This window comes from Solea senegalensis, linkage group LG16, assembly GCF_019176455.1.
Source record: "Solea senegalensis isolate Sse05_10M linkage group LG16, IFAPA_SoseM_1, whole genome shotgun sequence".
NCBI classification, from domain to species: domain Eukaryota; kingdom Metazoa; phylum Chordata; class Actinopteri; order Pleuronectiformes; family Soleidae; genus Solea; species Solea senegalensis.
In genome coordinates, this window is record NC_058036.1 from 8,432,989 (window position 1) to 8,456,065 (window position 23,077).

The 23,077-nt window shown below is 43.4% G+C and overlaps 1 protein-coding gene across 3 annotated transcripts; it reads right to left on the minus strand.

Annotated features, from left to right (window-relative positions):
• Positions 1-7,184: 7,184 nt before the first annotated feature.
• Positions 7,185-21,735, minus strand: map3k9 (mitogen-activated protein kinase kinase kinase 9). Of its 3 annotated transcripts, none has more exons than XM_044047728.1 (11): positions 21,072-21,735; positions 19,155-19,568; positions 14,373-14,553; positions 12,424-12,572; positions 11,891-12,066; positions 11,568-11,808; positions 11,304-11,426; positions 11,087-11,228; positions 10,891-11,003; positions 9,286-10,056; positions 7,185-8,777 (listed from the first exon to the last, which is right to left on the minus strand). In XM_044047728.1, exons 1-11 carry the CDS (start codon positions 21,487-21,489, stop codon positions 8,323-8,325), a joined length of 3,183 nt encoding a protein of 1,060 aa, XP_043903663.1. In that variant the 5' UTR covers positions 21,490-21,735; the 3' UTR covers positions 7,185-8,322. The 3 variants fall into 3 exon arrangements, with proteins under 3 accessions (XP_043903663.1, XP_043903665.1, XP_043903664.1); XM_044047729.1 differs by having other exon boundaries at positions 8,718-8,777; positions 9,280-10,056; XM_044047730.1 differs by lacking the exon at positions 14,373-14,553 and having other exon boundaries at positions 21,072-21,300.
• Between the last annotated feature and the right edge of the window lie 1,342 nt (positions 21,736-23,077).

Genomic DNA, 23,077 nt, shown 5'->3' on the forward strand with positions numbered 1-23,077 from the left:
CTTTGATTCGGAGCATCCATGCTACTGCCCTTTTCAACTGATTCCAGGATGAGAAGTAATGGATGAAGTTGGTTGTTGGATCCACTACTTCAGGTTTTATTTGAGCAGCATTTACAGTTATGCTCTTGACTTCAGAGTCCTTTGGTGAAATTGCATCCCATCCATCAGGGTTCTGAGGCCACTCTTCCTGAGGACCAAGAAGAAACGGAGGTCCGTACACCCACATTTCCTTCTTTAGGAAAGCTTGGACTTTCAGACCTCTGGAAGCCATGTCTGCTGGATTGTCATTTGTGTTGACGTACCTCCACTGATGTTCATCTGAGGCTTTGGCAATTTCAGTCACTCTGTTAGCCACGAATGTTCGAAATCGTGTGGTCCTGTTCTTTATGTACTTGAGCACAGAGGTGCTATCAGTCCAAAATGTAGATTCTGCTAGTTCCATCTGCAGCTCTTTTCTCAATAATGTGTCCATTCTGCTCGCCATGGTAGCAGCAGTCAACTCCATGCGAGGGATAGTGACTGCCTTCAAAGGAGCAACTCTGGCCTTTCCCATCACAAATGCACAATGCGTTTGTCCATGGTTGTCATGCAGTAACAAATAACTCACAGTTCCATAACCATCCTGACATGCATCAGCAAAATGGTGTAGCTGGGCAGATGTTACCTCTCCGAAGTTTGTAGGTTTGAAGCATCTGTTGACTTTGAAGTTTTCCAGGTTATGGAGTTCCTGAATCCAGCTCATCCATTCTTGCACAATAGGGTCTGGTATCACATCATCCCAACCAGTCTTTTCCCGACACAATTCCTGCAGGATCCTTTTTGCAGTCAGGACTACTGGTGCCAACATGCCAAGGGGATCATATACAGAACTGACAGTCGACAAAATCCCTCGTCTTGTGAGTGGTCTGTCTTTGAGGATGATTTTGAACTTGAAGACGTCAGACTGAACACACCATTGTACACCTAACATCCTCTCAACAGGTAGTTTGTCATGGTCCAAATCCAGATCCTTCATTTCTTTTGCTCTTTCCGTTTCAGGTATGGCAGCCAATACATGACGACTATTGCTTATCCACTTGGTGAGTACAAAGCCTCCCTTGAAGCAAATGGCTTTTAACTCGTGAAAGAGAGCTATTGCGTCCTCTTCTGAAGCTGCTGAAGCGAGGCAGTCATCCACATAAAAGTTGTTCAAGATGGTGTTGATAGCTTGTGGGCTGAACTGACCAGTGTTGTCTTCAGCACATTTCCTCAGGGCAAAATTTGCACAACTTGGAGATGATGTTGCTCCAAATAAATGCACCGTCATTCTGTATTCCACCATGTTCTGACTGTAATCTCCATCAGGCCACCAGACGAACCGTAGCAGGTCCCTATCTTCATTTGGTACTTGCACTTGGAGGAACATTGCTTCGATATCCGCAGCGATGATAACAGGTTCTTTACGGAATCTAGCTATGACTCCAATCAAGGTGCTGGTGAGGTCTGGTCCCTGTAAGAGCTGAGAGTTCAGTGAAACTCCTCGATATGTTGCTCCACAGTCGAACACCACTCGAAGTTTTTTCTTTTGTGGATGCAAAACTCCATGGTGTGGTAGATACCATTTTCTGCCATCACTACGTTCCAAGATTCCTTCTGGTACTTTCTCCGCATAGCCCTTGGATATCATGTCAGACATGAAGTTGGTGTACTCCAAGTGATAGCATGGATCTCTCTGGAAACGCCTTTTTAAGTTTAGTGCCCTCTGTTCAGCGCAGTTCTTATTGTCAGGCAAGCAGATTTCCCTGTCCTTCAATGGTAAACCAAAGCAGTAATGTCCATTAACTAGCTTTGCAGATGTTGATACCAAATCCAAGAACTGCTGATCTTCTTTTGAAGGCTCTTGGTCATCTTTGACACACTCAGGAAAGTCAATCTTGAACTGCTGCTCCCACTGCTCATCAAGTGCAACAACTGATATCCTGTTAACCCTGATCTCTGACTGCTCCTGAGCATAATCATCTTTTCCTCCCAGAGGTCCGTTAACTGTCCAGCCGAGCATTGTTTCGACGGCATACGGTCCATCTCCCACACTCCGGATGACTTGAAGTGGTTCCAGAGCCTTTGGTACATCGGAGCCAATCAACAACTCAATCTCACAGTCCAGTTCAGGTAAGTGAATATTCTTCAAATGATGCCACTGATTGATGTCATTTTGATGTGGGATGTTTCCTTTATGCACAGGCATGGTCTTCTGAGTGTACACACATGGGAGATCACAGAAATCAGTGCCATGAAGTCCTGTAACCTCTAGGCCTGAAACAATGCTGGTTTCTACGACCTTCTTTTGACCCATTGTTCTCAGAAGAATATTAGATTTTCTTCCCTGGAGATTTAGCTTAGTCATTAGCCCCAATGTGCAAAATGACGCAGTGCTTCCCGGGTCAAGGAATGCATATGTATGCACTGTTGTGTTCCCCTTCTTGGCCTTTACTTTCACAGGCACTACTGAGAGTTTGCAATTGTCTTCACCGGCCCCAGTAAGACCACTTGTCTGTACCGAGGCTATGGCTCTGATGTCAGCTTCTTCTTTTGTTTGAGCTTGATGTTTGTCCATTTCAAATCTCCTTTGGTGGATATGCAGCATCTGAGGATGCTTCAAATTGCATATGTTGCAGCTGAGTCGCTTCGTGCAGTCCTTGCTCATGTGTCCTATCTGCAAACAACCAAAGCAGGCTCCATTTTCTTTAAGGAAAGTGATTTTCTCATGATGTGCTTTCTTTTCCAATAGGAAACACACCTCCAAAGCATGTCCACCTCCACAGAACAAACACCTTTTTACAGCCGGCCAACTCTCCATTTTCCTCGGTCCATTTCCATTTTTCTCATGTGCAACTGTCACAGTGGTTGCAAATGTACTTCCTTTGATTCTTGGATGAGGTGGTTTTGACATAAAACTTCTTCCATCCTTGCTTGGTGTTGGAGTGTCTCTGATGTCTCCAAATACTGGATCAGTTGCAATCCTCACCTGTTTTTCAAGGTAATTGACCAGATCCCTGAAGGTAGCCCTTTGTTTGTACCTTTCCTGAAAATCACATGCCACAGATCTCCATTTATCCCTCAGTCGATATGGCAGCTTCTTAATTATAATTAGCAGGTTAGCTGACATGTTGAGCTCTTGCATGTTGTTGAGATCTTCCATGGCATTGCAACATCCTCTTAGAAACAGAGTGTATGCTTGTAGTGTTTTTGTGTCATCTGGTTTAATTGACGCCCATGAAAGAGCCTTCTCCATGTAGGCTGTAGCAATTTTATGCTCGTTGCCAAAGTGCTCCTGCAGTAAAGATTTTGCCTTCCTGAATCCTCTGTCTGCTGTCATATGAAGGCAGCTCCTCACCATTTCTCTTGGTTGTGCTTCTGTATATTGTTCCAGATAATAAAGACAATCTGTGGGGTTTGGGTTCTTGCTTTCAATGTTGTGTTCAAAGGATTTTATGAATGTTTGAAATTGAAGTGGGTCACCATAAAAACGACAAATCTCCTTCTTGGGCATTAAAGAGAGAGACTGTTGTTGGACCATTAATGCAGTGATGTCATTTTGCTTTTCCATGATGCTAAGCATGTTGCTCTGTTCACCATTGTTAGGAGCAGGCAATGTGGCTGGTATTGTAACATGTGCATCCATAGTTAATGTATTTGACTGAACTGTCACTGGCACTGTGGGGAGAGATTGGGTTTGAGTACTGTCTCCGTCAGCAGTGGCAGTCATTTGTGTTTTCTTTTCATGTTGTTTTTTCTCCATATACGAGTTCATACCATCCGACACTCTTGATCTGTGGCTGCACACACCAGATCTACTTGAGGCTCCAAGAATCTTCATTTTTGCCATTGTAGCAGCAAGGTTTCCATCCAGCTCCAGTTGCTCTTTTTTCCTCCTTAGCTGCTCCTCTTGTGCTTCTATGGCATGTTTATCTTTTAGCATTTGTTGTTTTACAATAAGAGCAGCCATTTCAGCCTCAGCCTTGATGCATGCAGATGAGGTGGTGGAAAATCTTGAGCATGAAGAATGTGATTTGTGACTCCTGTTGGTAACATTTGACACACTGTCACTTGGTTTAATTCCATCCTGCATGTCAGATATTGCTTTATTCTGTTGAGAAGGAATGGCAGTTGGAACATCAGAGTGTGGTATATCTTCCTTTAATTCAACAGGTGCAACAGGTGCCTCTTCTTCAGGTGGAATGGGAGAGTTGACTGATTGTGCAGCAAACACATCTGCAGTCACATTTCTTGCTTGCTGAAAGTGTCTTTCAGTCTCAGAGAGCCATGTTTTTACATCATCAGTGAAGTCTGTGTTGTGTTTTATTATGCGTCCAAACCACTCATTTTGTGTTACTTTTTCCTCTTTGGGAAGTAAAACAATCACTGACTCATGTGCTGCCTTTGCATTTTCATCCAGTTGTTTGAGTTCATTCAGTTTGAATTGCACTTTCTTTGCATTTTCATCATTTTTCATGAGCTCTTTAATTTCGCGTGAGAGTGCTTTCATTTTTGTCACATTAGATTGACGTTGCTTTTGAAGAGTTTCCATTTTGCAATCCAGCGCTTTGGCTGTAAGCTTGACCGTTCTCTTCTCCGTATTTTCCATTTCATTTGCGTCACTCATTATGTGAACTTTCAACGTGCACAATTCACCAAAGTACTGAGCAACAGACACAATGCAATCCGTAATGACATTGCTTCAGCCACAATGCGATTTTCAACACAACAGCACAGCACGGCAGCCACTGCTCACCACACAGTCAAATCAGCCCAAACAATTGCCGATCGCGACAAACGAAGCACGCGCAACACAAGCCCAAACAAACAGTCCCCAATGGACAAAACGGCAGCCTCTCCAAACTGTGTTCAACTTCAAACAAATACACAGGAGGATCAACCAACATACCGTTTCCGATGGCTGTGATGCGCTGCTGTCACTTATGTCTCTGATCCAAGGCGTCCGCGGAAAAGAGTCCAAATGTGTTGCATAGTTCGTTCAGTGCAAAACATCGAGATCCAAGCGGTAAGAGCAACGTTGAATTCCGTCCATGCCGTGGTGTTTTATGGATTGAATTTTCTGTTTACTAATTGTAGCGACAGTTTTCCTATAAAAGGTCGCTAAGAGGCTTAGGTGGGCTCCAGGCAGTTACGCGTCATTCAAATGAATCCAAGTCCAGTGATGTTTCTTGTTTGACGATTTATTCTTGGTTGTATAATGATTTGACGGTAAACAGAAAATATAAATCAGGAACGCCACTAACCCCCTTTCTCTCTTACCCACCGCCGATCCGAGTGCCCAGGTGTATAGATTAAACCACACCCATGTGTCAATCAAAAAACGGAAGTGACATGACCAAAAAACAGTATGAGTGACCTTTCAAAATAAACAATAAACAAACAGACCAAATATGCATTTTGGCCCCTACAATGGATGACAGAAATCTGTGCCTGATTCTGTCCCAAACGGTTATGCGGAGCCATTGTGTCGATGGTTTAACGCGCCTCCAATTAACTTCCGTCCCCCGGATCTACGTCAATGTTGTTGTTGTAGTTCGGGTTGCACTGTGAGGGACGCAGAAGACACTTTGAAATCAAAGTTCAGATTGAACTGATCTGTAAAAATCTGATCAGAATAGCATTCGAATCCAACTCCATATGTGGTTCGAATCATCTGTCTTCTTCACATTGTTCTCCACATCAGGGTCAGTGTCCAATTTGCCTAAACCCCAAATCTGCATGTATTTGGACTGTGGGAAGAGACCGGAGAACCTGCACTCATGGGGAGAACATGCAGACTACATGCAGAAAGACCCTTGTTCCGAGCTGTTCAGACTGCCAAAAAAAATCTGGATGTCCTTAAAATTCTGATTCAAATTATGAGCCTAAACAAGGCCTTAGAATTTCCCTTGGTGGGGATTTGGTAATAATTTGGGTTATGGAGTTCATTTTTCAGAACTGTACATAATCTGAATACAATCCAGCTTCAGTACTAAGTAAACCAACTGTAAATATCACACTGGCGTTAGCAAACTGCTAGCTCATGCATCTGAAACATCAGCATTCACTCTGTGGCATATTCTTCTTCATATTTGCTAACAGATAAATATAAATATAATCAAAATATCAAATATTTACTCACTTTTATTGTGTTTCTGGTCTCCACAGGCTCCTGAGGGAAACACAAGGCATGTTGTTTGGTACTTGTGCTAGGTAGCCTATAGCCCCAGTTTGCTAGCTCCTGGTTTAGCTTTAGCCTCATTAGCTAACTGTTTCTTGATTAGGTGATCCCCTAAATGCTTTTGTTTTCTTATTAAATGATATAGTTAGAATCTTTAAAGCATTTAATTAATTAAAAAGGGATTCCTTACCCATTTCCCTCAACAGGACACTTGCACAGCAGCCATTTTGTCAGTTCACAGTAGAAAAATCACAGGTGTAAATAATCAAATGCAGGTCTCAAACTCGCAGGCTGTGGGCCCCATGTGGCTTAATGGATTCATTTTGCATCACGAATATGTTTTTCATTGTGAACTTTGTCCATATTTCATATAAACAAGCATGTTATATATTTTTCTTTCTAGTAAAAAGTTGATTGAAAAGGTTCTATCCAAAAGTTTAGAAGTCAACTTTTTGTTGAACCAACCATCAAGGTTTTTCAAACATTACAGGTGTCAATGCTAATATGAACAATGAAAAAAGAGAAATGGCAATGGTCAGGCAATACATTCTCTTAAGGTTCCCATTACACTTAATTCAGTGCTATTATAAACATATCAGTTAAATGATGATTCCTCGAAAGAAACAGCTTTATAATAATTTTGTTTGTTATTGTTAGCAATGATTTTACTCAAATCAGTGTGTACCAGTGCAAATACATGTCACTCAGTATTACAGTGTTATCCCCAACTTGAACATTTTCATTCATTTAGTTCAACAAAACATTTTTACCGTTTTTGATTTCGTTGAATTATATATCTACCGAGTAAAAAAGTCAGCGACAGTTTCCTAAATCCACACTTGTTAATGTAAATTTGATTCTTTTTGCAAAACAAACCAACAAAAAAACACAATCAATTTACTGTGAAATAAAATAATGATAAGCAGCGCTTTTTTTCAAAACTGAGATGCTTATATTTTAAAATGAATTAATTAATCAACCAATCACGTCAGTGCTATTTCTTTATTTTGAGTGGAACTATTTTCACCCTTGCAAAGGGATTTCCAAAACCCAAAAAAAGAAAAATGGAGAATAAGTAATCCACGATGCAGCAAAACACAAACATAAAGTCAAATGTGACTGCAGTCATCAAATCACTTTCAGACAGAGCAACTCCTCAAAACCACTGAAAACATTCGCAAACATTGATGACTGTCAAAAATCAAGGCAGAAAAAAAGAAAATATAAAAATAAAGCCTCAGATAAATTAATCAATAAATAAAATCAATAAAAATATAAATAGATAATCTGAAATGAACTTCCACATGCCACCAGGGCCTGCTCATGCAGAATGCTGCTTACAATAAGCTAAAACATATCATTCTATCTTCATCAACAATTCATGAGAACTACAAACACAAACTTCCCTGTGACTTCAGGTCACACTCAAGTTTTAGTGACTCTTTATACAATTCACAGTAAAGAGCTCGAGATATCAGACATTATGATACTGATTCAGCTGCTCATGCCAAGAAATGATCATATTATACAACAGCATTCCCCATCCCTGGGATGTAACTCTGCAGAAGTGACTGATGACGACAGGTGCTCAGTACAAAACAGGAATTCATCCGCTACTAGCACAGAAGGTGGAGATTAAATCAAATAACACAATGTTTTTACAGACAAATAATAAGAGACACCGTTACAAGCTCTACATTCATAATGCTTCCCAAAAGTGCACTTCATGAAATGCACAATCATCAACTCATGTTTGAAATTATAAAAGAGAGAAAATCTTTGTAAAACTGTTCTGCTAAAAAGTAATTTTAACCGCTTATTCCTAAAAAGGAAAATAAATCAGTGACATATCATGGGATCAAGAAAAAACTGTTATTTGGCCATTGACCAGGGTCAATATTTATTATGTCTGTTCAGTATCCATGACAGATTTTACTTTTTGTGTAAATATTAAAGGGAAATATTTCCCTTTAATTTACTTCCAAATTTATGAACGGAAAACTGTGAACTACCAAGAAGGTCCAGTTAAAGCTAAAAACTGAATCAACTGACCAAGACCACTAACAGTCCAAAGACTTAATAGCATGGACAACCCTGATCTTGTGTTGGACTCAGTTGAGGCTGAATTAGGACCAGAATCCAGGTTTGTAACGGTAAGGTGAGTCTTTGGGAAAGCTGATCTCTGGTTTACATAGTGGGGCGGTTCCATCCCGGTTCTGTCCCTCATCCCGCTGATCCAACAGGTTTCCGCCTCTGCGAGGGGAGTAGGGCGTTGGGGCTTCCATCGGGGTGGGCAACACAGCTGGGTCTCTCCAAAACTCTACAGTGGGGGGAGTCTCTGTGCTGGAGGTGTGGGCAGGGGACTCGCCGTTACCCAGGATTAGTCCGTTTGCCCTGGGCCTCGCCTCCGCCCAAAACACATCACTACGTGCCCGTGGTGAAGGCCGAGGCCGAGCTCCAAAGTCCAAGGTTTTGGGGCGTTCAGGAGCACAGCGGCGACGAGGTGTTGGAGGGAAGACAAGATTAGGATCGGGGAGCCGGGGAACCTCATAAAAGTCTTCCTTTAAACCTCTGAAGCAACCTGTTGTGGTAAAACGAGAAGAAAGGGAAATGATTCAGAGACCAGAGAACAGAGGAGCGGTTATCAGAACAATATTCTTGATTTAACAAACGTCACCTGCCGCCGTCATGGTCTACCATGCTAGCTGGCTGCTCCCCAAAGCTAAGCTAAACATAATGCTAGCATGCTACCATTTTGACTTTATAGCATCTATTTATACATGCAAGGAACGGCTGGTTGTCAATCAGATAACAGGTCACTTGAAAGACTACAAAGTTGTGTGTGCTTTGATGATGTTTGGATAAGAAATGCAAGAAAGCAAGTATGGGTACTACACTAGCTTGTTTTCCAGGTATTACAGGTATTAATACTATCAGTAAGATCTTCAGTAAGATCCAAAATGTCAAAGTCTTGGTGGCATGGCGTAAAAAAAGTACAGTAAGTCCCAGTTTCTGGTGTCAACGAATGTCTTAAAATGCAAATTTTAAAATTGTACATTGTAGTTGGAATAAAAGAGACACGCCTTAACCTGTGTTCTGTAACGCCGTTCTTTCTGGCAATGGTTCCAGATTACTCAGAGGGCAGCTCTTCTTGATGGCTCCATCTGATGGCGTTCGCCGCAGGCCACGCAAAGTACTGGGGACACAGGGTACGTGCGTGGGTGTGAGGGACTGGCGCGGGTTACGCTTGAAGCTCTCGAGGTGGGTGTTGACCAGCGGGTTGACCGGGGTTTGGATAACCTGCTGCTGCAGCAGCTTCAGAGTTGGGTGTGCGGGCGGCGAGGCAGAGCGACACACCAACAACTCCTCGCTGTCGGAGCGCAGGAGTGAGCGCGTGGAGTTGCAGTCAGACACAGAGGACAAGGACAGCAGTGTATAAGACGAAGGTAAGCCTCTTTCAGGTACCGAGGGAGCCGAGGGCTTCAGCGGGCTCTGCCGCCTGAACAGTCCGCGGGTCGGGGGGCTGGTGTTTTGCCGCTGGCCCCCTGTTCTGTGGAAGAAGCTGTCCCATCGTGATTTGATGCTCTCCTCTGGCTGGGCTAAAGTTAACAGGTTGCAGCCCAGTCCGACCGCTGCCAGCAGAGCTCCACAGCCCAGCAGCACCAGCTCAGAGCGTCGACCTCCTACTGGGCTCTTTTTGCACGGTGACGTTCCCGGCACCTGACTAGCACTGGGGCAGTACTCGTCGCCATCAGTGTCCGCAGGAGCCGCTAAGTGGACTTCCTTGTTGAAGGGGATGCAGAGGTAGGACTGACCAGAAGCCGCTCCTGGTTCCGTAGTGAAGCAGCAGTCTTCATTTTCTGCAAACACATACAGCATATACATATGTTAAGATTGATTTGTTTGTCCTACAAAGCTTCCACGCACAGACCTAACACTGATTCTTGAATTTCCATCCAACCACAGTTGACTTGCTGACTGAGCGAGATCCTTTTTCAGCAGCATAAATAATGTTTTACACAGCTGCAAACATCTGTGGTTCCCACGTCAACCACTGAAACCCATGTGGGGATGAAATATCTTACTTTAGTCCTTCATGTTTTTTTCCAGCCAGACTGCAATGTCTTTAAGCTTTGTAAGAATTATTGAGATGGACTGGTGAGTGTGCAGATCTCTGCTCACCCTACGGTAGCCTCCTCGTACGGTGGCCTTCAGGATGTTATCAAAAACATTAGTTGGACCATCAGAGCGCATTACAAGACTGTGTTGGCGTATCTTGAATTTCTGCAAATAAATGTTAGACACTGGACTTTAAATGTATTTTAATTTAACATTTATTTAACCAGATAAAAGACCCATTGAGATCGAGACCTCTTTCACAAGGGGGAACCCAAGCCAAGAAGAGCCAACTTTCAGTTCAATATATATATGTAACCAGATCTGGTGGACAGTATTAACAGCCATAACTTATGATAAGACACAAACTAGGAGCCTTTCAAGGTTCCCTCCCTAGATACCAAGGTGCCAGGCATCTGCGATGATGCGTTACTGTTCAGATGTCAGGGATCGTCTCAGTTCTCCTCGGATCTGAGCCGTCGACAATAAAATATTTCAACTTGACTCATCACTGACTCGTGAGACTCCATCATTGGTCATCTCGCCTGATAATCAAAAATCTCCACAACACTGCTTACCCATCTCCACGAGGCTTGGCACTCCAGGCACTGCTGGACTGTGTCTTGGGGATCTGCGGAGGTTTGGGGCACTGCAGGACCGCTGCCTGCTGCCCTCGTGGGGAGGCTTTGTACTGTCAGGATAGAAATGATTTAAAAACTACAAATAATGAGAAATAACCTCGTAAGAGTTGGTTAATATCTGCAGTCCTCTCACCTGGCGTCAGCGCTGTGCTCCCTGTGCGGGCAACATCCACGCGCTCGGCCTTTCTTCCTGGAGCTCTTCCTCTCGCCCTCGTCATCATCCGGCTGAAAAAATTTGTTACGAGTCCAGGCGTGACACCCTTCCCCTGGAGTGACTGTGAAACAACGGTGACGCGGGTCAATTCATATGCACAATAAAAACGATAAAAAGATGTTTTTGGACGTCTTACGCTGAATGGCTCTGAGGCGGGGCAGCATGGGTGGACTGTTCGGGGGGCTGGAGCCGCTGCTGAGCAAACTCCTCCGCCTGTCGTGGGAAGGAGACACCTGCACCGTGATTTTATGCTGAAAATCTGAAAAAAAAAAAAGAGTAAATTTAAGGAAATTTAAACATTAAAATGAAAACCTCCAGGTGAAACTTTGTCTAAAATCCCAATATCCCAGCGGTAATTGTGACTCACTGTCATACAGTACAGCAGTGGGACAGTTTGTACCTGAAGGTAAGCTGATCCTGTTTCCATCCTTGAGTTTGAGGCGATTCCGACGGAACTTCCCCTGCCTCCTCACCACGTGAGGCTTCTCCTGGCAGAGCTGGTGAATGATAATGTTGAGCTCTCGCTCCAGGATGTGGATCTCCCTCTCGGCCAGCTCCTGCTCACGCCTCCTCAAGGCCTCCTCCTGACACTTCTGCTGCAGTGCCGCCCGAGTCAGCTCCTCCTCCCACGACCGCAGCTCCTGCCGGAGAAACCAGAATATGATGACGGCGAAAAACACTTTCCTAAAAGGGACAAAGGATTTCCATCTCTCATTTTTGTACCTTTTCCTTGGTCCTCAGCTGATCGAACATTTCCTGGATCTCCAGTTTCCAGTCGTCCTGCAGAGAGTGGAAGGACTCTGCTGGCATTTCAAAAAAGCCGGACTCCTCGATGGCCGTCAGATGGTCCAAAACAGATGTGAACTGTGGCCTCGCGTGAGGGTCGGAGCTCCAGCACTCTGCAGCAAAAGACGAGGAACAGCTTCAGGCCAACTCTCCCCGAGCAGAAATTACTTTTTGGCACTTGATTCCAGAAAGCCATAAAATATTCCGTTGGGTGATGTGATGTAAGCCCTTATTTATATTTTAGAAATCTCACTTGCTGCAGTGGATGAATACATAATAGTTTTGCGGTTACTTGGCTCATTTTTACAAATGTATAGACTCTTTCTGGCATGTAAATGACAATAATGTACAGAAATACTGACAAGAGACCACAGATTGAAACAAACGGCGTACTCCTCCGCTCACCCTTCTCTTTCCCAAGCAAATATGGTTAAATAAGTTAAATACGTTATTATTAAAATGAGTCTTACCCTCCATGAGACGTGCAAAGGGCTCAGGACAAGTAGAGGGAATTGGCAAAGCGAGTTTGTTCATCGCCACGCCGTAGGCCACCGCGAGGCCATCGATACCCCGAAAAGGAACTTCTCCGGTCAGCAGCTCCCACAGCAACACGCCATAACTTCAGGGTTACAAAGAGGAGAAGAAAACAAAACAAACCAGAGCGATCAAACGAACAACAACCGCAGCAATGGACACAGGTGACCCAATGATATGCTCCTGACATACAAGTCACGACATAAGGTCTCCACTGACAAATACGTGATGCCAAAGGTGAAGAGAAGTGGACAAATTCAGCACACACTGTTGTTCTGGTGAAGGACCTAGAGATCTTATAAGCAGAGGTTTCATGGATTGTCTCATGCAAACCACGCGCGCATATGAAATTAGGATTAGTGTTCAATGCAGTTGAGGGAGGACAAAATGATCTGCACTCCTTGACTCCCTTGACTGATCGGGACTTAAATCCCGTTTTAAATGGGGAAACTCCCACATTCGGTCAGGCAGAGCCAAGATGGACCGTTAATGCTGCTGAGAGTGTGAGGACAAGGGCCGCACTCCTAATTACAGGTCGCAGCTCCACTACCAAAAAAAGTACCTACTCAACGTGGGCGGAGTCATCACAGAGTCATCACTGCACTCTTTGTTTTACACGACACACACGTGTTGGAGATTAACCCACATTGTTAGGACTGTTTTTAACTGATCTATTGATCGGCTTGATTCTTACGTTCCCGTGACGATACTCTGACCAATCAGTGGCCAGCAGTCTGGTGACGTCACACATAGTGTTGCCTCAGCACGCTTGGAACCTCGCCAGAGCAGGTACAAAAAAAAAAAAAAAGTTCTACACTAGTGGAAACACGACTTAACTGTGCCGAGGCGAGGCAAATAAATTCATATGAGCAAGTTCATCAATCCACATTTTCACTTCTGGAGTTGTCACATAAACAACATATTAGGACATGAAGTTCATATAAACAGTTACAAGTATTTTGCTTCCAGTGTTCTTCACCGAAGCAGATTTAACCTGCATTTTATTTCTATAAAAATAATTTCACAGTGACATTTTCAAGATATTTTAAGATATTCTGCTTGCGATTGTATTTTCGAATACATTCATACGGTCCATTATTTCACATTGATCCAGAATTGAACTAATTTATCCTTTAGGAATACTGTTTTTTTTTACATATTTTTAAAATCTTAATTGCATATTAGATTTTTTATTATATTTAGATAATGCTGCCTTGAATTCATTATATACAGTATTATATACTGTAATTATTTTTCATAATAACCTGATAATCATTTCATCGATTAATCAATTAGTTGTTTGGTCCATAAAACCTCAAAATAATGTTCTCAAATGTCTGTTTTGTCCACAAACTTATTTCTCTGTTATGTTATATGGAGCAAATAAACTGAAATAGAAAATATTCACACATAAGAAGCTGAGAAATCCCAGAGCCTGTTTTACTGAGTATCAAATTAGTTCATCAATTTAGCAATCGATTACTAGTCAATTCAGTAATTGATCATTGCAGCCCTAACTCACAAATAAAACCTCTGAATATTAAGTCAATATGCATTAAATGAAAGTGTAATTACTGTACAACTGTATTAGATGTTGCTGTTTGACCTGATAAATAAAGCAGAGACACTTCACCTTCTCTCTGACTGCACAAAAGTAATGTTCAGTGTTGTATATTTGACTTAATTTACTCATCGGCCCTCTCCAGTTTTGTTCTCGTCTAAAAAAAACAACGCTCTGTCCTCTTCTGTGTCTCTGCATTGTTACTATGGAAACTGCTGCTCGCGCTGAACTTTTTCCCTCTGCCTGGTTTTGGCTCAGTTTCTCCCGAGCACATCTACAACCTGGTGCAGTTTGTCTGCCACACAGAGCCAGTCCTCTGCCCACCTCCAAACGTCGCTACCCTTGGAGAACATAGACGAGCGGATGACCTCGGGCGCCATCCAGGCGTAGGTGCCTGCGGCGCTCATCTTGGTGGTGCGGTGCCATTCTCTTGCCAGGCCAAAGTCTGTGATCTTCAGGGTCTTGTTGCTGAGGTCTTCCATCTCAACCCTCTCCAGGATGAGGACTGGCGTGGGTATGTGGGTTCAGCAGGGGGGTGGAGTGGGAAGTGATGGAGGGGGAGATTTTGGAGTTGGAGGATGTGGCGGGAATTCGTGCAAATTGACAGCACAATAAGAAAATGAATAAATAAATGGTTCATTTCCAGGATTGAAATGTTGGGAGAGGTGGCAGCAACAGCAGGAGGAGGAGGAGGAGGAGGAGGAGTCCCCACAAATTCATGTTTGAAACACACACACAAATGACAGACAAGGCGGTTGAACGAAACAGGGTGCAGCCATGATGAAAGGATCGGTGGGACACATACAGAGAAGAGAGAGAAAAAAGAGAGAGGGAGAGAGAACAAACGGCGTGAGCTCCAACGACACAAGAAAGCAGAGATGAGAAGCACAGAACCTGAATCTACGCTCATGATATCACTGCATGTGTCACTACTGAGGATGTCGTTGTAGCCTCGGTTTGATCTTGGCTCGTCACATCATTTGTAAACCGTGTCCCTCTGAACTGAAAAAACAGCAACTGCCACGCAAAACTATCAGACCCGACTGAGGGAGCCAAGTGTTTATCCTATACTAAGCAACACAGCGAGAGGCTTAACCAGCTTTGTGTGAACTCACCTGAACAGCCATTTGTTTATACTATGGTTGTTTTTAGAGCCGCAACTAACGATTATTTTCATCGTGGATTAATCTGTCGATTATTCATCATTTGGTCCATAAAAAAAAATGACGGTGTTCGTCAAACCTGGAACAAGTGTCTTGTTTTGTCCACAAACCAAAATGATTCACTTTTAATGACTTCTTTGTGATCCAGAGCAAAGAAATGAAGAACGATAAACGATCGGAAATCTTGTTTTAATCATGAGAAAAAAGCATCAAACCAATTATTCGATTATCAAAAAAGTTGCCGATTAATTTAGTAATCGATTAATATTCGATTCATCTTTTTTTTTTTACACCTAATAGTCTGCTAGACTCGGTTCGATCGGGGACTTGGTTCAATTGGGGGTTGCAGCATTCGGCCGGTATTCCCCTCCTCGCCTGAGGCGGCGCTGCATCCCTCATGCCTCATGTGGAGGATAAAGCGATAGAAGATGGATGGATGGATACCGGACAGCGGAGAAATAGAGCTCTGCGCCCATATACTTGTCATTACGGTAGCCCTCAGGACTTCTGCGGAAGGACCATCCCATCACAGACGAGATTCACCACCAGCACCAGCACGTTTGTGACGTCAGCATCTCAGTACAGTACCGCATTCCTGAACACTTGAATAACTACAAGATATTGAAAGTGAAAGATATCTTGGAAAAAGGGACAGAAAAGGGAAATTTTTTGACAATTCTACAGCCATAAAATCAAAATTAATCCAGATTATCATGATGGTCATTTAGAGATGTTCAGATACCATTTTTCCCTCCCGATACCGATTACGATACTTGTGCTGTGGGTATCGGCCGATACAGAGTACCGATACCGATACCAGTGTGTTATAAAAAAAATGTATCCTACTACGCCTGCATGACTGTGATATGATTATCATTGGTGGTAAAGTTTGGCTCAGGTTGAACCCTCTGTAAAACATGAACGAATACAGCAAATGGACACCATTTATTTCATTTTTAAGCTTGTATATTTGTTTTGACTCTGGTCCAAACAACGCAGCACTGGCAGAGCTTCATGTTTCCTTGACGACTGACGCGTGACATAATTTTTACATGACTCCAGATTGTTAAAATGAGTCTCTGAAGTAACGTTAAACTTTAAAAACAGAGGCATACATACACAGGACACAGGTACGCTGGTTAGTTGTCGCGCTGCTCTTTTCTTTTAATAAACGGGCCGCTCCAGTTTGACTGTAGGCGTGCTAACGGAGCTAGCTCAGCTACCAACGCTAACGGAGCTAACTGGTAAATACTGCCAAACCGCCGACATGATGAGCTAACGTTAGCTCCTTGTCTACAGGCGTCGGGTGATCAGTTCTTCTTCACACCTCTAAAACAGCGCAGCGCAACTGTTTCAGGAGCGGCGAAGAAGAACCGCGTCAGAGCTAACGGAGCTCTAATAAATTATGTGGTATCAGATCGGTCCATGGACTCCAGTACTCGCCAATACTGATGAACTAAAAGGTGCACCAGTTATGAAGCACTCGAGAGTTCATTTGCAAGCGGTCTAAGACCATGTCTTTCAAGAGGACCAGAGTTCTGTTTGTTTGTTTGTCTCAGACCACACTGATCCAAACAAACTGTACTAAAAGGACAAACCCACCAGGGTTCGATTTAACAGCACTAAACGAGGCTGGTGTGAACGCACCCTTAAACAGCGACACGCCCATTTGCTCCGATAGGCTCTAAAAACAGCTCTATTCCCAACGTTCACAGGCAAACTGGAATCTCTCTGACCACACGACCGTTTAGCTCCACATGCCGAGCCATCTGCTGTGCCCAGCGCGGAGGGTGTGTCTGCAGGCTGTGGTGCAAAACCGAGCGCTCCCTTCATCTGCTGCTCATGTGGCCGTGATGCCACCGAGGCAGTTTCCAAAGAAAACCTAAACCCGAACATGTGATGGAAGGACATCCTGCGTCTACGACCTGAGACAAACACGGCCGATTCCCCCCAGAGGCCAATCATGTTTGCACTCACTGTAATGTGCTGCGCTTTAGATAAGAGCATCTGTCTAATGGCGGGTTATGTGAAAAGGATGGTAGTGGAGATAGCAGACAGGATGGAGATGAGTTCATCTAATAAAATAGCCAGTTACAAATAGATTTTAAACCGTCATTTACAGGTAAAGTTTGGCCGATTCACAGCAAAATCCAGCTGAGACAATACGATACCACAGCTCTTGCAGAGGGGACTGTGCAGCCACGCTTTTACATGTAGAAGCAAATTTATGCTGCTGTCACTGTGACCTACTTTAGGAAAATAGCTCTATGTTCTGACATCATGTCTAGGGTTTACAGAGAATGGGAGAAAAAAAAGGCCAGAAAATATCCAGTGAGCAGTAAAGTATGGATGCCCAACATGTGTCCGAGACCGATATCGATACCGATATCGCAAAGACTACCGATACCGATATTAGTCCAATAACAGTCATTTTAGACCATTAGAAGCTGCTAACAACACATTTGTACAGTATAGTTTCAAACACACGATTCTCCAACTGCAACAAATATTATTCTCCCTAAAAGAAATATAAACAGCGCAAACATGACTCAGCTATAAAGCTTTTGCTGATTTTTCATTTCCATTTTTACAGCCTGTGCATTGTGATACATAAAGAATTTTATCGATTTAATCCATGCGATATAATAATAATAATAATAATAATAATACATTTTATTTGTAGGGCACTTTATATTCTAAAAAAAATAATCCCAAAGTGCTAGGGTTAGCATATCCTAGCATATCCTAGCCAATAATTTTGACCAATGCTGTCCGATACTCATTCCCATCCCTAGTGAATTCAAATGTTTTTTTTATTTATTTTTTTTTTTATTAAAGTTGCTTTATTGAAAAGAAAAAAGGTAAATAAATGTATAAAGTGTAAAAAAAATAAAGTCATCATGAGAAGACAACTCAATTATGAAAACAGTTATCAGCGGTTAACAGCAGTTAATCAAGAAGAACTGTGATAAGTGCTGGTGATAACTCATGAAAGGTGTGCGACCCGTGTTGATCTGTGTGCAATTACTTTTGTCATTTGTCGTACCCATAAATACAGGATGCAACCACCGCGAGGGGCGGATTGCCCTTCTCCTTCCTCTATTTGTGTCAGGCTTGAGTTGGAGTTTGATGAGCAGCAGCTCTATAAGAAAAAGTGCCTAGTTGATGCCAAAGGTCCCAGTAAATCATTCAAATAAACACTTGTTGGAGGCAAACTACACAGACGACCGAGGTCAAACCTCTGTACCAGCAACAACAAGAGTGTCACGTGGACCCACATGCTGCAACTCCACTGTCCTGCTTCCTCCTGTGCTGTGAAGAGGGCAGGGGTTTTCCCCCAAACAGACCGGGATGGCAACGGGTTTGACCGACTTATCACTTTAAAAGCAGCCTATCGGAAACAAAGAGCCTGAGCTGATCGCCAGAGAACGGGCCAATGGCCGCAGAGAAGCCGGGTTGTGTGTGTTGGCTGGGGCAGAGCGTTGGGCAAATCCTCAGTAATAGGCTTGGGATTTAGGGGGATCCAGTTGGGTAAAAGGCGAGATTACGGCTGCTCCACAAACACACACACACATACAAACTCATTTTCCTTTCTGCCCTCAAGTAATCAACTCATTTGGCATATATATATCTATCTATATATATATAGATATATAATATATACATATATATACATACACAGAAAAGACCTTTCTCCCTGCCTTTACTGGAGATAAACAAGATTGAATACCACAAATAAGACAAATAATAAATTCCCCTTTGGATTATCATTATTGATCGATCGCACGTTAAATGTCTCATGTCTCATGATATAAAATAGAAAAACAGCATGCAGAAAGCTGAAAGAATAGGTTTGTAAAATGAAATCTAAAAGTAATACTATTAGTATAATAATAATAATAATAATAAAGTGATACTAAATACAAAATAAAGGAACTCTTACTGTTGCTGGACTTGAGGTCCCGGTGGATAATCGGGACAATGGCCTGGCTGTGCAGGTAGTACATGCCCCGTGCGATCTGCACCGCCCAGTCCACCAGCGTGCAGGGAGGGATGCGTTTCCCTGCAAGCGCCCGATTGAGGGAGCCCCCCCGAGCGTACTCCATGACCAGGCAGAGGTTGGGCTCCTGCAGACAGACCCCCAGCAGGGCCATGATGTTGGGATGGTTGAGCATGGCGAACAGCTTGGCCTCCTGACGCACACTCTCCAGCGTCTGCGCCGCGTCCTCGTCCGGGTCCCGTCGCGCTGCCTTCACTGCCACCTCGGAGCCCAGCCACACGGCGCGGTAGACCTTCCCGAAACCGCCCACGCCGATGATCTCCTCCAGGGTCATCTCTGAGAAGTCGATCTCCAGGACTGAGGGGGAGATAAGGGCAGCAGATACTGTGTCAGCCCAGGTCAGACCTGGAATTAATGTGCGTCCTCAGTTATGTGGACACATGGTGAACACAGGAAAATGTCATGGATGTGTCTCTAGTGAGGAGACCGTCTTCAACAACTGTTTGCGAGAATGGAATTGTTTTCTGAGTCTGAGAGTCCCGAGAAGCTGATTGAGCCAAAGCTGAACTCGTGCTGCTGTAGCATGAAATCTGATGTTACCCATTTGGACATTCTGTTACAGAATTTGGACATTCAAAACGATCTCCCAGACTACCTTTCAGGTTGGATGTCAGTCCCAGGTCCGAACGGGGCCATAGAAAACAAGACTCAGGAGATCTGACACACTTTGAAGGACAGTTGAAGGAACTTGGAGGGAGTTATAGCCTGTATTTACACAAAGCCATTCAAGGACATTAAATAAAGGACAGAACGAGTCCAACTGGACCTGCTGGGAATTCTCCAATTAGCAGGGAAAGTGTAATCCTGTGTAATCCTAATGTAGATTCCTTGTGTTTCTCTCATCCTCCTTGTTAATGTCTCCGCTGTTGTGTTTACACTTGGGAACTTAAGAGGGTGCAAACTCTGGAACTTTCTCAGTGCGAGCGCGTGACCAAGCGTCTCCGAGTGTGGACGTGTGGACCGTGGCTCCAAACATTCCTGTTGTGTGGATTCATAACCGAGCGAACCCCGATGAATATTTCAGATGGGACGGTGTGTTAAAGTAGGTCAGCTGACTTTGAAGAGATAAAAGCCAACAAAAGACAGCTGAGGCGAAGTGAGCGCTCCTCACTGTTAAACATGCTTCTTCTTTATAATCATTTCTTTGCATATCTGACTTCATTTCAACAGCTGGACAGCATTTTCAAGTAATAACCAATATTTGTCACTCACAATTACCCCGATAATGGAAAATGACCACAATCAACTTAGTCCGAGACCCATAATCCCCTATATTGTCCCGTCCTGGACCCATACTTGTTTTTTTGGGTTCTACAGAATAGTGTATTCACACAGGAGAGGCTTTGACTCCATGTTTAGCTGTACTATCATCTCTTTATCGGGCACTATTTGATATTTCCTTCTCGTTGGCTGCAGTTTTGAAGGAAAAACACCATAAAAATGAGGCAAAACATCAACAAAAGACTATTTGACCCACTGTTATTGGACCCCGATGCACTTAGTGAAGAATGTAATATATAATGATGATTGTGAGGATGTGTTTGTTTGTTGTGATAATGAAGTGTGGTCCTGAAGCTGAGGGGATGATGAGTCTGTTTCTAGGCCAACAGAAGAGAGACACACACAGAGAGAGAGAGAGACAGAGAGAGAGAGAGAGAGACAGAGAGAGAGAGACAGGCAACACTGCGTCTACTATGACACAGCAGTATGTCTGTCTCTGTCTCATCTGGCCTCCCAACAAAAGACAAGTGCACCGACGCTGTGCTGCGTTTAAGTGAGAAAACACAATGGGATACTCACGGTGCAGAGGAGGCACCGGGTACTGCTGCTCCGCCGTGTCCCGGATTTCCTCCGGAATACATTTCCCTTCGCTCACATAATTCGACGGAAAGATTCCGACCCGGTCCGCGATCATTCCGGTCCACCAGCCCTCATCTCCGGACACCAGGGAGTCCTTGGACAGGACCTCCACCACGTCTCCTCTGCGGAGGCTGAGCTCGTCATCCGCACTCGCTTCATAATCGAACACGGCCGTCCACAAGCCTGGCGGTGGTGGTGGCGGCGGCGGCGGCTGTGCGGCGGGTGCCGCATCCTGCGCGCCGCTGACACCATTGTGCGGCGTGGGCCAGCGGAACACGTCTGCTTCTGCGTCTTCTGACGACGAAACGCGCGCATTGGGACTCAAACTATTGTCCAAAGCGGGTTTGGAGACATCCATGGACGCGATCCATAGGGGCGACCTGGATCACTGCAGGCGCATCCACCTGGCGCGAGCTCCGTGCGTCTGCACACACACACACACACGCGCGCGCGCGCGCAACTAAGTAGCCTGTGATCGCGCACAGTGACCCCGCAGAAACCTGGAGGGACACTTCTGCTGCATCGTCCGCCTTTCTGGATCTGGATCTGGATCTGATCTGGATCACACACTCACCTCCAGCAGGAACATTTTCAACGCACAGATCTGCAGCCAATGACCGCGGCGTCACCGCGAGGACGCAGCACGTTTTACTTTAAGCCAATTGTGCCAACGTGCGTACGATCCCCGGCTTCCTATTGGCGCACAGACACGTCACTGGCAGATTATGTCCCGCCTCCTTCCGACGTCAGACCCTGAACCTGAATAAAAGAATCACATATGAAATATTTGACCACTTTACACTTCTCCAAATTCCTACACATAGAAAACAAACAAATCTCTTACACATTTTATTCAGCATTTATCTCAAATTCATCTGACGAATCATATGTTGTATAATACTCAAAAAAAAACAACCCAATCATGGCAACGACCCAAACATTTTGAATTAGTTGCAAAAATGTAAGGATTTTGCTGTAAATCTGTTAATCTAGCATGGTACATTTCATATACATAAATGTAAACATATGAAATACTTTTATTGTGAATCATATATTGCTTGTTCCATATCAACACAGAACACAGACACTTTTTTATTTTGAAAATCTCTCATAATATTTTAGTATTTTTATAATTATTTTGGTGGAAGGAACACAGAGACCATATCATTTTGAGTAATGTTATACAGTAAACTGTAACACACACACACACACACACAAAGGAAGCATGTCTTTTCTTTAAATGATCGCCTTTATTTATTCATAGACACCCCCTCCCACAAAAAAAAAAAGAAATGAAGAAGAACATAAGAAAATACTAAAATACTCAACTTAAGTTAAATTTCATTTTTCATGCACAATTCCCAGAAATAAAAACAAAATCCATAGCAAGGGATTAAAAAAACAAAACAACCCACATACACATTCAAATAAACAAGAGTCATTATTTCAGTGATGTAATGAGGCGTGTGTGTGTGTGTGTGTGTAAAGTCACTCCATACTTATTGAAAGTGTAATTCAAAATGATTCAGTGCATTTAAAACTGATTCTTACTATTCTAACGCCATGTTATACAACATGAGGGATATACTGATGTCTGCGTGAATGAACCCCAAACCTCACTGTCACTTCAGTCCACTTCACATGTCGTGTTTATGTAAAGAGTTATTAAAGAAGTTACATATTTGGGAAGATTTTGATTTATGCCTTCTTCTTTTTTTAAATGGTGTAAATTAAGATATAAATGATTTAATTAAAAATGTGACAGTGTGAGTCAATGGTATGATTTGGATGCAAAAAAAGCTCCCCATAATCTTGATTTTCATCATTAACATAACATAATAAACTTAATTAATTAATTAATACATTGAATTTTGTCTCTATTCACTATTATGATTTAGACTTTTTATATGTATTTTTATAGTTAGGGTGACATCTGAGGGATTTAT

Bases quoted from the DNA above. Each gene is read 5' to 3' on its own strand.
- map3k9 (XM_044047728.1), bottom strand. From the start codon at position 21,489: ATGGATGTCTCCAAACCCGCTTTGGACAATAGTTTGAGTCCCAATGCG. The intron at 11,809-11,890 runs GTACAAAAATGA...TTTCTCCGGCAG, and splicing joins AGCTGAGGACCAAGGAAAAG to GAGCTGCGGTCGTGGGAGGA. The intron at 11,229-11,303 runs GTAAGACGTCCA...GTTGTTTCACAG, and splicing joins CCGCCTCAGAGCCATTCAGC to TCACTCCAGGGGAAGGGTGT.